Source organism: Cucurbita maxima, unplaced genomic scaffold (genome assembly GCF_002738345.1).
Source record: "Cucurbita maxima cultivar Rimu unplaced genomic scaffold, Cmax_1.0 Cma_Scf00006, whole genome shotgun sequence".
Taxonomy (NCBI): domain Eukaryota; kingdom Viridiplantae; phylum Streptophyta; class Magnoliopsida; order Cucurbitales; family Cucurbitaceae; genus Cucurbita; species Cucurbita maxima.
The window spans coordinates 5,308,894-5,321,955 of NW_019272022.1; the positions used below are offsets into that span (position 1 = coordinate 5,308,894).

General features: G+C 35.7%; 3 protein-coding genes across 8 annotated transcripts in view; 1 reads left to right on the plus strand and 2 right to left on the minus strand.

Annotated features, from left to right (window-relative positions):
• Positions 1-39: 39 nt before the first annotated feature.
• Positions 40-4,175, minus strand: LOC111480447 (polyadenylate-binding protein-interacting protein 7). Of its 3 annotated transcripts, none has more exons than XM_023125488.1 (6): positions 3,875-4,170; positions 2,203-3,075; positions 1,212-1,662; positions 1,044-1,114; positions 827-951; positions 40-484 (listed from the first exon to the last, which is right to left on the minus strand). In XM_023125488.1, the coding sequence occupies exons 2-6, from the start codon at positions 2,986-2,988 to the stop codon at positions 181-183; spliced, it is 1,737 nt and encodes a 578-aa protein (XP_022981256.1). In that variant the 5' UTR covers positions 2,989-3,075; positions 3,875-4,170; the 3' UTR covers positions 40-180. The 3 variants fall into 3 exon arrangements, with proteins under 3 accessions (XP_022981256.1, XP_022981258.1, XP_022981257.1); XM_023125490.1 differs by having other exon boundaries at positions 258-605; positions 3,875-4,175; XM_023125489.1 differs by lacking the exon at positions 40-484 and adding an exon at positions 524-605 and having other exon boundaries at positions 789-951; positions 3,875-4,175.
• A 2,940-nt stretch (positions 4,176-7,115) lies between these two features.
• Positions 7,116-8,247, plus strand: LOC111481029. The gene is made up of 2 exons (XM_023126305.1): positions 7,116-7,475; positions 7,557-8,247. Exon 2 carries the CDS (start codon positions 7,616-7,618, stop codon positions 8,060-8,062), a length of 447 nt encoding a protein of 148 aa, XP_022982073.1. The 5' UTR covers positions 7,116-7,475; positions 7,557-7,615; the 3' UTR covers positions 8,063-8,247.
• A 2,673-nt stretch (positions 8,248-10,920) lies between these two features.
• Positions 10,921-13,062, minus strand: part of LOC111481066 (G-protein coupled receptor 1-like) — a 5,340-nt gene continuing 3,198 nt past the window's right edge. For 2 of the 4 annotated variants that reach the window (XM_023126376.1, XM_023126373.1), the window contains 3 exons: positions 12,696-12,766; positions 11,837-12,053; positions 11,535-11,755 (listed from right to left, as the gene is read on the minus strand). In XM_023126376.1, the coding sequence (XP_022982144.1) occupies positions 11,948-12,053; positions 12,696-12,766 (177 nt within the window). In that variant the 3' untranslated portion in view covers positions 11,535-11,755; positions 11,837-11,947. Of the gene's footprint in view, positions 11,295-11,534; positions 11,756-11,836; positions 12,054-12,695; positions 12,767-13,062 lie in introns of those variants that run through there. The other 2 variants (XM_023126375.1, XM_023126374.1) reach the window with 2 other exon arrangements.

Consider the following 13,062-nt stretch of genomic DNA (forward strand, 5'->3'; position numbering starts at 1 on the left):
TTTTTTTTTTTTTTTTTTTTTCCTTTTGGCCTCCATAAGCTTTTCCCCACCCTGACCATTTGCGATACAACAACATGATGACTATCACAAGTATGATTTCATGGCTTTTTTTTTTTTTTTTTTTTTGTCAAAAAGAAAAAAAAAACTACTGCACTTCACTGAGCTCTTTCCCTCCATGGTTTAATAAATCACAACTCTGAGCAACCCTGGTTGAGGCTTGCTGAAGTCGAGGCCTTCCTCTTCGATCAAATATCTCTGTACAGCTACCGGAAGTCTAGCAGGAGTGCGGGAGCCCCGGGTGTGGTGTCCTGTTCCAACACAAATATAAACCTGCAGACGTTGTCCGGAGGCCCTGGCAGTACCCCTCAGCACACTCAGCTCGTGCTTCAAGACATGAATCGCTTCGCTAACGTGCAATCCGTGCAAGTCGATCATGCGTTCGTGTCCTCTTCCATTTCCTGGACTGTCTGCACCTATTTGATTCCTGAAGAAATACCGTACACATCAATAAACAGAAGAACAGAATGAACTGTAAGCGAGTTATCAAGCAATTCAGAAAATTCCTGTAGTCGTTGTGCAAGTCTTAAGAAAAGCGTGCCATCACTCTTTGAACCGTTCATTGAATGATCAGAGCCATGTCAAAACAATAGGATGATTCAGTCCAAGTAATCAAAGATATAACATTCTTCAGGATATGAATTGATACACCTTCTCCAAATTATCTTTGAGCACAGAGTTGTTGCAAGAATGACAATAATAGGAAATCAAAATTAACCATGAAATTTCACCTGCATCAACCTTGTTCGAATCAAGATGGGAAACAAACCTCTGCCGATAAATAGATTCTTGGGCCCTTCCATGAGCTGCCTTCATTTGCATATTATGTAATTGTCCCTTCATACTTAGTTCCTTCGCTAAAGCCTTGTTACCGATGAGGTACGCTTGTCGTGCCTATTTAGATAAAAGAGCGTAATTACCTGAGTCAAATATGAGTGGTGGGCGGGGGAGCACAAAGGAGAGAACCAACAACCTTTCTTACACACCTGTTCAAAATATGCATTTCGCAGCCGTGCATGATCACGTGCTTCCTCCCGCTGCTCAGTATACATGTTTCCTGCCAAGTTAATATTGTTAAAGCAGAAACCCGTACAAAATTCAGTTTCACATCATATCCCAACAAGGACAACGAATTTTGACAGCTATGCAATTACCAACTGCTTCGCCAGTTTCAAGCCAAACAGGAGCAGCCCGAGCTGAACCTCGGTGTAGCAACCTCTCACTATAGGTGTCTTTCCCATGACCACCAGTAGTATACTTGCTAGCTAAAGTATGAGAGCTTCTACTTGAGCCAATAGAATCATCAGCAGAACCATTTCCATTGTACTTCCACATACCAGAATCCTGAGATGCCAATTTCCTGACAGTGGAAGCAAAATCTGCAGCACCTCTAGATGGGGCGGTGCTGGATTTGAAGAAAAGCATTCCATCCTTATCAGAAGAGAGATAAGAGTTGCTACTTTGTTGGAGATCAGCCCCATCAAATTTTGGATGACCGTTTTGATTACCTGACACTGTAAGCGCAGGAAAGTCCACTGCACTAAGATTGGGGGCAGACACTGTCTTGGAATTCAGGCTTTGACTTATCTCACCATCAACTTGAAGCTACAGTTTAAAAGAGTACAGTATGATAACTACATAGTAATATATACAGTCATACAAAAAATAACAAGAGTATGGTGCTGGCTGACAATCTCTTTATATAACAATGAAGACAAGGTTCTACCAGATCATCTAGTTCAGATTGTGCTATATGTCACCAGAAAACTCTCTACCCCTATTCTGCAAAGTATGTTTATGATTCACATAGCTATACCACTAGAACAAGCATTCGTAGACTTTAATAAGAGATTTTTGTAATATCAAGAAATGACAAATAAAAATTCACTCAAGCACAGTTAACCTCAGTAACAGTTTTCACGCACGAGAGGAATAAAGAGTGTGGCAAGTGAGCTCAAGATGTTACATGACCTATGAAAGTTATGACTTAAATTAACATACCCGCAAAACCATCGAATAAAAAACAAGTTGTCAAATGTAAAAATGTTTTGAAGATGAAATGTTGCTTCCACTTGATGCCTTCGAAAGGCAACTGACCTGTAATTGAGTTTTTACTTTATTCGCATCTTAAAAAAGTCAACTTACCTCTAATTGACAGAGCATCTCAACCGTCAGGTTTAAGTCACCGCCATTAGCAAAGTAAACTTCTGCGAGGCTTTCAGCAGCAAAACCAGGGAACTGTAAAGCCAGAAACTCAACAGGGTTCAGAATATCACTTTCATCCATTGTTGTTTGCTTGCCCAATACATCCATGGCTAATCCCCTCCCGGAATTGTTGTGATAAGGAAGGTGCTGCTCGTCGCTAACAGGTTGATTGCTATTGAGAACTGGCTTCTGCCAAGGTTTATTTGAAATTTGGAAAAGACTGGCTGAAGATGGATCTTCTCCATAAGCGGAAGAAAATCTAAACTTATCAGCAAATTGACTCCCATTAAAGTGATTTAGATTTGAATCCTGCTGATCATTCAACAAATATTCACTGCCAATATTAGCAGCGAATAAAGAGGTTTCACTGTCATCATGCAGGGACAGGCCTGCCATTGAAATATTTCCAAGAGATAGGTTCTCATCTTCTCCCATTGACTTGAAATCAGGTGTGATATCATCAGGGAGCTGATGCCTCCAGAACTGGCGGGCCTCATCATCAGAATTATTTGATACAGACGACTCAGTCCGATCTAGAACAGCTTTCCCCAATGTCCCAGAAGTAGAAAATCTTGCTGTCAAGTCTGGCACACTGCTACTTCCAACTGGAGATGCTCTGAGGGAGAAGGGAATGAACTCAGCAGCATTTGGATTCAAAGCTGTCACCTTGCTTCCAATGTTTTGTTTTGCCTCAAAGGTTTTCGTTCCTTTCTTGGACACATACATTATTTGCTAACACGAAATAGAACGCTCACATGTATTTGAAAAAATTCTATAGGGAAAAGCTCAACTTTTTGTAGCCTCAACCAAAACCTACAAAATATGATTTCATTTCATCCGACTAGTTAGTAAGTCAAGTAAACTTAAATGGACTGATTTCCATCCTATTCTGAAATGAAATGAACTGCAAATATTCAATAAATCTCCATTTAGAAACTGTACAAATTATCCCCACGAAAAATTATGCATTGCAGCATGGATAGTTTAAACTAGAAGAAACTATATCGTTCAAACTAGAAGTCTTGCAAGTAATTCAAGCTTTCAAGTTTCATTTGATAGAAATGGGATAAAGTAACCATTCAGTTCATGAATTTATCATACACTTACATTACCAGACAACACTTCATGTCAGCTAAGTACGAGCAACGGGAATACCGAAGCCAAAAACATCATGCAGAAAACATTTATTACAATTGGTATGAAGGAAAACGTGACATTCGTTACATCAAAATAAATTAGGGGGAAAAAAAACAACAACAAACTTCATAACGAGAATAAAAACAAGATAAAGTACACAACTACCTGTAGAACTAGAAATCTGAACCTGACCATAAACATAAACTACCAAACTTTACAATTGAGGTAACAAGTATATCGTTAGCCAGAAAATCAGAATAGGATAAAACAAGATTCAGAATCTCGTAACTACACACTGACATTAAAGAGATCTCAGTAATTTCAATGCACAGAACAATCAGAAAGAACAAGAAATCAATCACAGAAATTTCCAAATTAGGTACAGAATTATTGCTATTGCTACTGTACACAGCGACGACCTAAACATGAATCCATAGATTAGAAAACCAGTTGCGAGGAATATACTTCTCTTTACCTTTCCGAAACAAATCGAAAGGATCCATGGAAACGGATCGGATGAAGTCAGAAGTCAGAAGGCTAAAGAATTAAAGATAAGGACTAACTCTTATCTTCAATTTCGAACTTCGCAAGTCTCTCTCTCTCTCTCACTATCTCACTCTCTCTTCAGTGTTCTATTAGCTTTCAGAATTTCATCTTCTCTCCCACTTCTCTCTCCGCCCTCCGCCTATCTCTCTAGTCTCTCTGCCTCCCTCCCTTTCTCTCTGTGGGAGAAACCCTCCTTGGCTAATACCAGTAGCAGCCAGCACCACCACAAAGATATAAAATTCAAAATGACGATTAAGCCCTTCGCCACTCAATTTGACTTCTCTCTCTTTTTTTAAATATAAAAAAATAAAAAAATAAAAAAATAAAAAAATAAAAAATCTCAATTTTTATTTTTATAATCCAAATTAAACAGATGAGCACGAAATTGGGATTTGAAATAAAGCCTCCACCTATTCTTCTTTAATTATTGAATTTTATTTCTTTATTATTTTTTTATTTAACGTGTAAAATAATCGGCCCATTTACTTTGGCCCAATTCGAAAATAAATAATTTAATAATTTAAATTTAATTTGGTACCTACATTTTAAAATTGAAAACAGCATGATCAAACTTTTGTTTTTATTGTAAATCAATTATAAGTATAATTTTGTTTCCTTAATAATCCTACGTAATTTTACTGATTTAATGGTATGGTAGTAATTAATTTTTAAAACATTTTATAATAATTATTTATTTGATAGGGATCAATGTCAAGCGTCGTCAGAACACTCGAAGATAAATTTTTATGACACTGTCATAGAAATCGAACAATAGCCTTACCATTTCAACACTACACGTTGAGCCTTCTATACGAGATGTGTGCAATCTTTCTTTTGACGTTGTAACGTTTTTTATTAAATACCTCGATTTTCTTTTTGGACGTTGTAATGTTGTAACGCTTTTGTTGAGTCAAAATGTTCGTGGCTTTCCTATTTGGTTTCCGAGTTTTTCTTTAGTATGATTTGAAACTTCTATTGTCATGGTGCATATAAATTAGGGTAACTATTGTTGCAGCTTTTCAAGGGCGATTGTTAGAGTGAATGTGAGTGCTATTTGTTGTGAGATCTCACATCGGTTGGACAGGGTATCAGAGCATTCTTTATAATTGTGTAGAAATCTCTTCCTAGCACATATATGTTTAAAAACTCTAAGGCTGACAGTGATACATAACAGACTAAAACAGAGAATCGTGAGGCTGACAGTGATATATCGGTTAGAGAGGGAAAAGAATCATATTTTGTATAAGGGTATGTCAACTTTTCATTAACATGATGCATTTAAAATCGTGAGACTAACGACGATACGTAACGAGTTAAAGCGGATAACATTCAAAATTTGACAACTTAATTTTTAAATTTTATACCAATAATAAAGCAAAAATATATTAATTAATCATTTTAATTTTATTTTTTTAATAAACATGTTAAATACCAACGGACAAAATAAAAAAATTTAAAGATTAAAAAGTGATTTTAATTTTATTAAATTGAAAAAGTAAAATTAACGTATCAACATTCAAAATGCACAAAAGCTGAGTTGGCAACCAAATTTTGGTGAAAGTAGGAACTAAAAGACAAGGGAAAGAAACAGATTTGAAGCGTGTGTAATTTGTACCTGCTTCAGTATTTATAGCAAAATTACAAAAAAAAAAAAAACGGCAGATATTTGTTGGGCCAGAACGTTCATTAAGAATGGGCCGCGTGGCCCAATTCAATAGGCCCACGCCCCTCTTTTGGACCCATGAATACGCTAAACGCCATCGTTTTAACCACACACTACATGCCTGCGATCACGTGTGGGCCGCCACTTGTTCTACTTCCTATGGGAACCACAACTACTACTACGACCACTTCACGCTCGACATATACACGTCATCTCGTTTGTCTTAGGCTAAAATTGTAATGAATTTAATTTAATTTAATTTCCCCCTTTAGAAAAATGACAAATACTTTTAATATTAATCTTTGAAAAAAAAAATTAGTTTTAGAGTTGAAAATATAATTTTTTTAGTATTTACGAAGATAATTTTCTTAAACAAAAATAAATCGTCGAAGATTTTGTTTTTTAATACTCTTAAAATTAAACTATAAATATATGAGTTTTTTTAATCTATTATATTATATAACCAAATCAACCCTTAAAAACCTTTTAAAAAATTATTTTTTATTTTTCAAACTATTTCTTTAATATATATATATATATATGGTTAAAATTGTAGTTTTGGGGGAGATAAGCGATTGTGGGGGACGCGCTTGGGAAAGCGAGTAAGGGAAGAAGGAAAATGAGAAAAAGGAAAAGACGAAAGAGGACAAAAAAAAAGGGCGGAGAGAAGAGAGAGTCATTATCATGATAGCTGGCTCAAAGTGGCATTTTGGGAAGATGAGACAAACGAGGACACAGCCAAGGCCTTCCAATTAAGTAACGTATGAATATGATGAATGTTCCCAAACCCTTCCCACTAATATTCCTTCATTTTCCCAATATTACCCCTACTTTTGTTTCCAATTTTATCCTTAATACTCTTACCAATATAAAAATTTAGTCTCAAATTAATTCATTTTATTCTAATTACGAAATTTGTTTGTAATTTAATATCTTAATTTTTTTGGGTCGAAATTTAAGTTTATTTTAAAATTACAGTAGAAATCAATTTAAGTTCTATTAAAAGTACAACAATTGAATTTAAAAATAATTCTATTAAAAACTTACAATCGAAATTTAAGTTTATTTTAAAATTACAGTAAAAATATTATTAGATGTGAGGGTATAAACTTAATGATGCAATTTTTCTAAATGTCAATAACCTCTAAAATTTTAATTAAAGAGAAATTTTGTCATGATATATAATTATAGTAACTCTTAGTGGAATCAATAATCAAAATTTAAAAGTTGATATTAATTAATAAAAATATTAGAATGGAAATTAGAACTTATAGACTATATAAATAGATATTCTTATATATTAAACAATTTTATCAAAATTCAGGTAAATATATAATTTTTTCGTTTTTAATTTTTTAAAATTCAATTTTTTATTTCTCTGCAATTTTTAAAATTTTCAGAAAATAAATAACAAAAGAATAATAATATAAAGAAAAACTAATAATAACTTTGCAGTTTCGTGGCTCGGACGTCTAGATTCTAAACCAAGCCCCCGTCGCTATATAAGTCCAAAGTGAAGCGCATTTACGTAAGTGAAGAAGCTTTCTTCTTCGTCTTCCTTCTCCGTTCTCTCAAATTTCCGGTTCCGGTGAGAGGCAAAGAAAAGGAGCCAATTGAGGCTCTGAAATGTATATGATATTTTGGAATCTGCTTATCGACGGCGAGGAAGTGACGGTGCGGGAGTGGGAGAAGGAGAGATAAAGGAAGATCCGATTTGAGTTTCGAATTCAAAAAATTCAAAATCCTTTCACATCTTTTTATTCAAATCAAATCATCCTTTTCCGGAGTTTGTCAGATCTTCCGTAATATTATCAGACACAAGAAGAACGATCGATTCGAACATCCGGAGAGAATATTCTAGACAAGCGTAAATTTCTGTTTGATTGTTAAGTTATCTTCGTTTTTTTTTTTTTTTTCTTTTTAGATTGTTAATTTGATATTCCTATAGAAATACCGCGCGGATCTTGTTGATTCTGAATTTCTGTGGCGGCTGGAGCAGAATCAACAATGGCGGCGAAAGTGACGAAGGTGATCGCAAGCATCGAGCAATCGATTCCGGTGACGCAGCACAACGCTCAAGTCATCGACGTGGAGTCAATAAAATGCGAGTGTTGTGGATTGACAGAGGAGTGTACTCCAGCGTACATCGCTCGAGTGCGCGAGAGGTATGAAGGGCGTTGGATTTGTGGACTCTGTGCGGAGGCTGTGAAGGACGAATCTATCAGATCTCAGAGCAAAATTACCACCGGTGAAGCGGTGAAGAGGCACATGAAGTTTCACAAAGCATTCAAATCTTCAATTCCGCCGGTGAATCCGACTGAGGATTTGATTTCGGCTATGAAACAGCTTTTCCGTCGCTCTCTGGACTCTCCAAAGAAAGACGCCTCGCGATCGCTTGGCCGTTCAAATAGCTGTTTCTCCTCCATGCCGAGGCGGCGAAGTCATTACGATTAGACGCTAACCGCCATTCACAGGCGGTAAAATTAAATAAAAGAACGCCACATCTCTTTGGATGTTAGTTTAATAAATTTCGAGTACTCTGTAAAAAAATTTCTTGGCCTTTTTCTTTTGATTCTGTCTTGCATATTTTTCTTCAGAAAATTCTACAACTGATTACCAATCTCGGAAGAGATTTTGAATTTTGCAATTGCATGGCGACAGGTATCTCTTAATTGATTTCATTTCTATATTAAAACGAAGTACGATTATTCTTTAATATTAAAACAAATATGTGTGATGATTATGCAATGCACTGACAACTCAAATATTATGCAAGATTGCAAAATAGACCCCCGAATATTACATATTTATTTCAATTCTCGGGAGAATGATGAGAGAGATGTTTTGTTGGACGTTGGGGGCAAAATTAAAGTGCGTTTTGGGGATAATATTTAAAATCTTTCTCTCAAACTGCAAATATTTTTCTTTTTCACCTACTTATCAATGGCTGACAAGAACTTTTTCTAAAGCTTCCAATTTGGCACACCAATTTGGTCTTATTAAAAGAAAAGGCCACACATGGGATCCTGAAATTATATAAAGAACTCTAAATAGACTCCCATGCACTTAAGATTTGTTATCAAATAGTTTCATCAAGAACAAAATATTAACTTTGAGAGAAAATCTAGAAAAAAAAGTTCAAAGAGGACAATATTTGCTAGCAGTGGACTTAAGACGTTACAAACATTTTTTATATGTATAAAATCTCTCCCTAATAAATATGTTTTAAAATTGAAGGAAAACTCGAAATGGAAAACCCGTATAAAATAATTTCGGCTAGTGATGAGTTCAAACGGTGGGAGTTCTATCATCATCATAACCACCACTCAATCTGGCTACCAAATTGGCCACGTTGTGCCTTTCTTTTTTTTTTCCTTTACCTGCACCCATCTTGAGTGCAGTGTATTAATATTGCAATTCGTACTGGATTCTTTAATATACCACGTTCATTTTTCCAATTGTTTTTAAAACAATTTGGTGAAAGTATTTACTATGCACAATCGAACACTTCATCAGCATGGTCTAAAAAAGTTATATTTTGAGCATGAAACTTTACCTTATAATTTTGTTCATCTAACAAATTTGCCTCAAAAGAGTAAAGTGAATAAGGGGAATCCCTTCTTTGGGATTGTTTGATGTTTGGGAGGGAGACTGAAAGTGATTCATGAACTTTTGAACCTATATGTTCCAACAACATTGTCAGCCATTACTATGAGTCGTGTCCTTCAAATCCCAACCCCAACCACAACCGACATAGGGTCTCTATAGTGGTCCTTCCCATCTCAACTAAAATTTTGATTTACCTAAAAATGCCAAAGAAATCAAACCAAGGTGGAAGATCCATCCAAACAAAAGCAATAACATGGTTTAGATTCTGACCTTCGACCTCCTACTTAAGATAATATGTTTTAATCCACGTGACTAAGTAAACTTTCTTTTTTCTCCCTTCTTCCAAGCACTAAACGATAATGCCTATGAACGACATTAATGACTACGAAAATGAGTGAAGATTAGACTGAAATTTTTCATGCTACTCATTCATTTATTAGTTTTCATGTCAGGCTTTCTTTAATGAAATGGAGTCCACTCCAAGGCATAACCGAGAGCCCTAACATCTGAGTGCATGTGCTCTGGCTAAGTTTCCCGGCAGGGTCAAAGTTTGGGAAGAAAGGAAGAGAAAGAAGGAAAGCAGAGTTGAGAGTAGGTAGGGCCATGGAGTTGACAGACCAAGCCAATAGGCCCTGTTGGTTAAAACACTCGTACCACTTGAAAACAATGAAAAACGTCCAATCAATTAGAAAAAGATAAAGGACAATGGGCCATTGATACCAAGCACATGAACAAGTATCCAACTCAGCCCCACTCGCCTCTACTGTTATTATGCCTTAAAAAACCAACTCCTTCTGCAAGTGCAGACAAAACAAACTCACCTTATTCATTGTGTGAATTGCGAAGGGAATGGAAGAAAGGCCTTGAGTTGATTGTGATCTTATCCTCCAGAAGTTTCCCTACCTTTCTAATGCTAGGATTTGACTCAAAGTCTTGTGGAATATTTCAAAAGGGGCTGATGGTTAAGAGCAGAATGAAGAAAAAGATGATAATCTTGGAGAGACAAAAGGGGCTTCTTTGAGTCTACGTTTCTATTTCGTATGAAGACCTGACTTTTTCTAGGATGCACATAAATAAATACTCAAATAAATGTGAAAAATCAACATAACTTTCTCAATCTAAAGCAGACCAAAAGACATTGACTAGATTTGACATTCAAACAGCATAAAGTGCTTATCTGGGTCAAATCTCTTTGTGGTGCAACGTGTGGAAGAAGTTAGTTTAGAGCATAATTATTCTTTTCCCCAATCATTAGCTGTCTTCTCAAGTTTTCAAACTGTAGGAAGCATCATTCCCAGAGTTTTCTTGTTCTTTTTCTTTTTATTGTTTAAACTCAACTTACGATCTTATTTTAGATGCTTTCTGTTCATCCTTTCAGCATACTAGCTGTCAAAGTAAGAATATCTCACAGCTTTTATCCCGGTTCAAGATTTTCACATCCTCTTGTACCTTTGTCAATAACAGGAGGGGAAAACAGAGTTTCTTCAGTATCTTAAAATCTTATTTTAGTTTTTACAATTTTTCGAAACCTAATCTCTTATCTAAAGATACATAATTTCTAGTGGCTGTGAGTCATGACTGTTTGACATGCTTATCTTGAAATTTTAGTTAAGAATTTGAAAACTCTTGAATCATTGGCAATACATCGTTGAAAAAGATGCAATAAAAGGTTTGTTAGATAATCTGAAAAACCCAAGGCAGTCGTTTTTTTTTTTTTAACCAAAAAGTGAAAATCTAAATAGAGAAGAAGTAGGTAGAATAAGTTTTATAAATTCATTTTGGAAGGCAGAACAAGAAACAAAGCCCAAAAGACATGATTTGTAATTTAGTCGAAAACAAATTTAAAAATCTAATATGTAAAATGGACAAGAATTTAATTCAGAGTGAAAAAAGCTTATCTGTAAAGCTGGCTTCTTAGAAACGGCAGCTTCCACCTCATGCTTATCTGCAACAGGAAGCGATCGCCACCACAGATGGAGCCACGGTCCCACCCAGACTGAATAGCTAAAGCATGTGCTGCGATTGCGGCGGCTCAGCAATCAACCTTGCAAATGATCTGAGATTTGATGATACATGCCTTTTTATGGAAATTGGGATTATTCAGAAGCCACAAATGAATCCCACTAAATTGAATAACAAAGTACAAATCAAGATAAAATTAGCTGTCAAATCAGAGTTTTCTAGAACAATATCCATTACTAAACGTAACGACAAAATTTCCAAAGCATTTGACACAATAAGATGGGTGACCAGGTGCATTTGTACCGTGTGGCTAATCCGATCTTTCGCAGTCAATAATATTGTAATGAAGTAGAAATATGCAAAAAAAGTGACGAGCATCGAATAGAATGTTTATGTTGTGTTATATTAAATCTGCGTGAACGCTTAGCAATTATAAATTGAAAATGAACGGTGCTTAAAGTAGCATACAGGAATTCTGATCAGGCAGCTACACATTCAGTATCCAATGCTTCATAATCCACGATTTTCCACCCCTGACCACCACTTGAGAGACTGCTAAATTCTCTATCATCATGTCTATCAGAGAACAGTGAAATATCAGTACCCGCGTAACGATCATGAAAATCATATCAACAGAACGGATGGTCCTTAGCTTACCTACGCGCAATGAGTTGCTCAGCTCCTATTTACATGCCCTCGGGAAAAACGGAGGAAATAAGTCTTGTAAAGGAAGTCCTGCCGATGAAGGCACATCCATTAACTAATTCGCTAAGGCTGATCTTGACTTCTCAAGGGAACCAGTTCACCTTCTTGTTGTTGGTTTGGGAGCGTTGGATTGCTGGGAAGCCATCTTCGAAGTTTTTCAAGCCCAAACCTGGTCAAAATACGCAAAAACAAGCAATCAAAATCATTTTCCTTTTTTTGTTGACACACTGTATCAGGGACTCGAGACTACTAAGGAAATTGCAAAAGCAAAGTTTTCTCAATTCATTTCTTTGAACTTATCCGTCACTGAAGCCCAAAGTCTCGAGATAGTAACTCGAAGATGAAGTTTTTTTAAAATACTCAATAGAATTTGGATTTGTTACTCAAACTATCCAAGAAAACCACGACTTCGGCTTCTATCACTATCCATTGCCAATGATAATTCAGACATTTTTCATCTTGGCCCACAATACACTCTTTAATGAAGTTCAAACGTATTTCTATACTGAAAGTCGAAATCTCTTACATTAGCTCCGTAACAAGACGGTACAACAGAGTTTAAGAAAAGTATAGCTTTAAAAGATAGCACACACATTAGTTTAATAATGAAGGATCATAGCTTCGTTCATTTTATCTGAAGGGCAGAGGGAAAGGGGGGTTTTATTATCAATCCTATACCAAGTAGAGTTCCAGGATCCTAACCGACTACAATAGAGACAGGTATTAACTAATGGAGTAGAGACAGGTATTTGGATGTCCATATGAAAAAATTCAAGAATGAAAAGAAAATATATGGAGCAGGTATACTTACAGGTCTAGTCTTTCACAAATTGCCCGCCGCACTGAAGAATTCAGGCCATATGCTATTGAATTGAACAATCCCTACAGCACAAAGGCAATCATAACTAGTTTATTAAAATAACAATTACCAACATAAATAGCATATTTCATAAATTTGTGGAAAAGTTAGTTGTCTAAATGGTGATTGAGCTGCTTATGAATCATCCTTTCATCTTTATTGAGTTTTGGAAGAATTAATAAAACCAATAATGACAAAACCTTGCTATCCTTTTAGGTCAATGACATCTGGAAACATCCTTAAAAATCCCACCCAGCATTCATAATCATATACTCAAGAAACAACGATTGCCAAAAAAAAAAAAAAAAAAAAAAAAAAA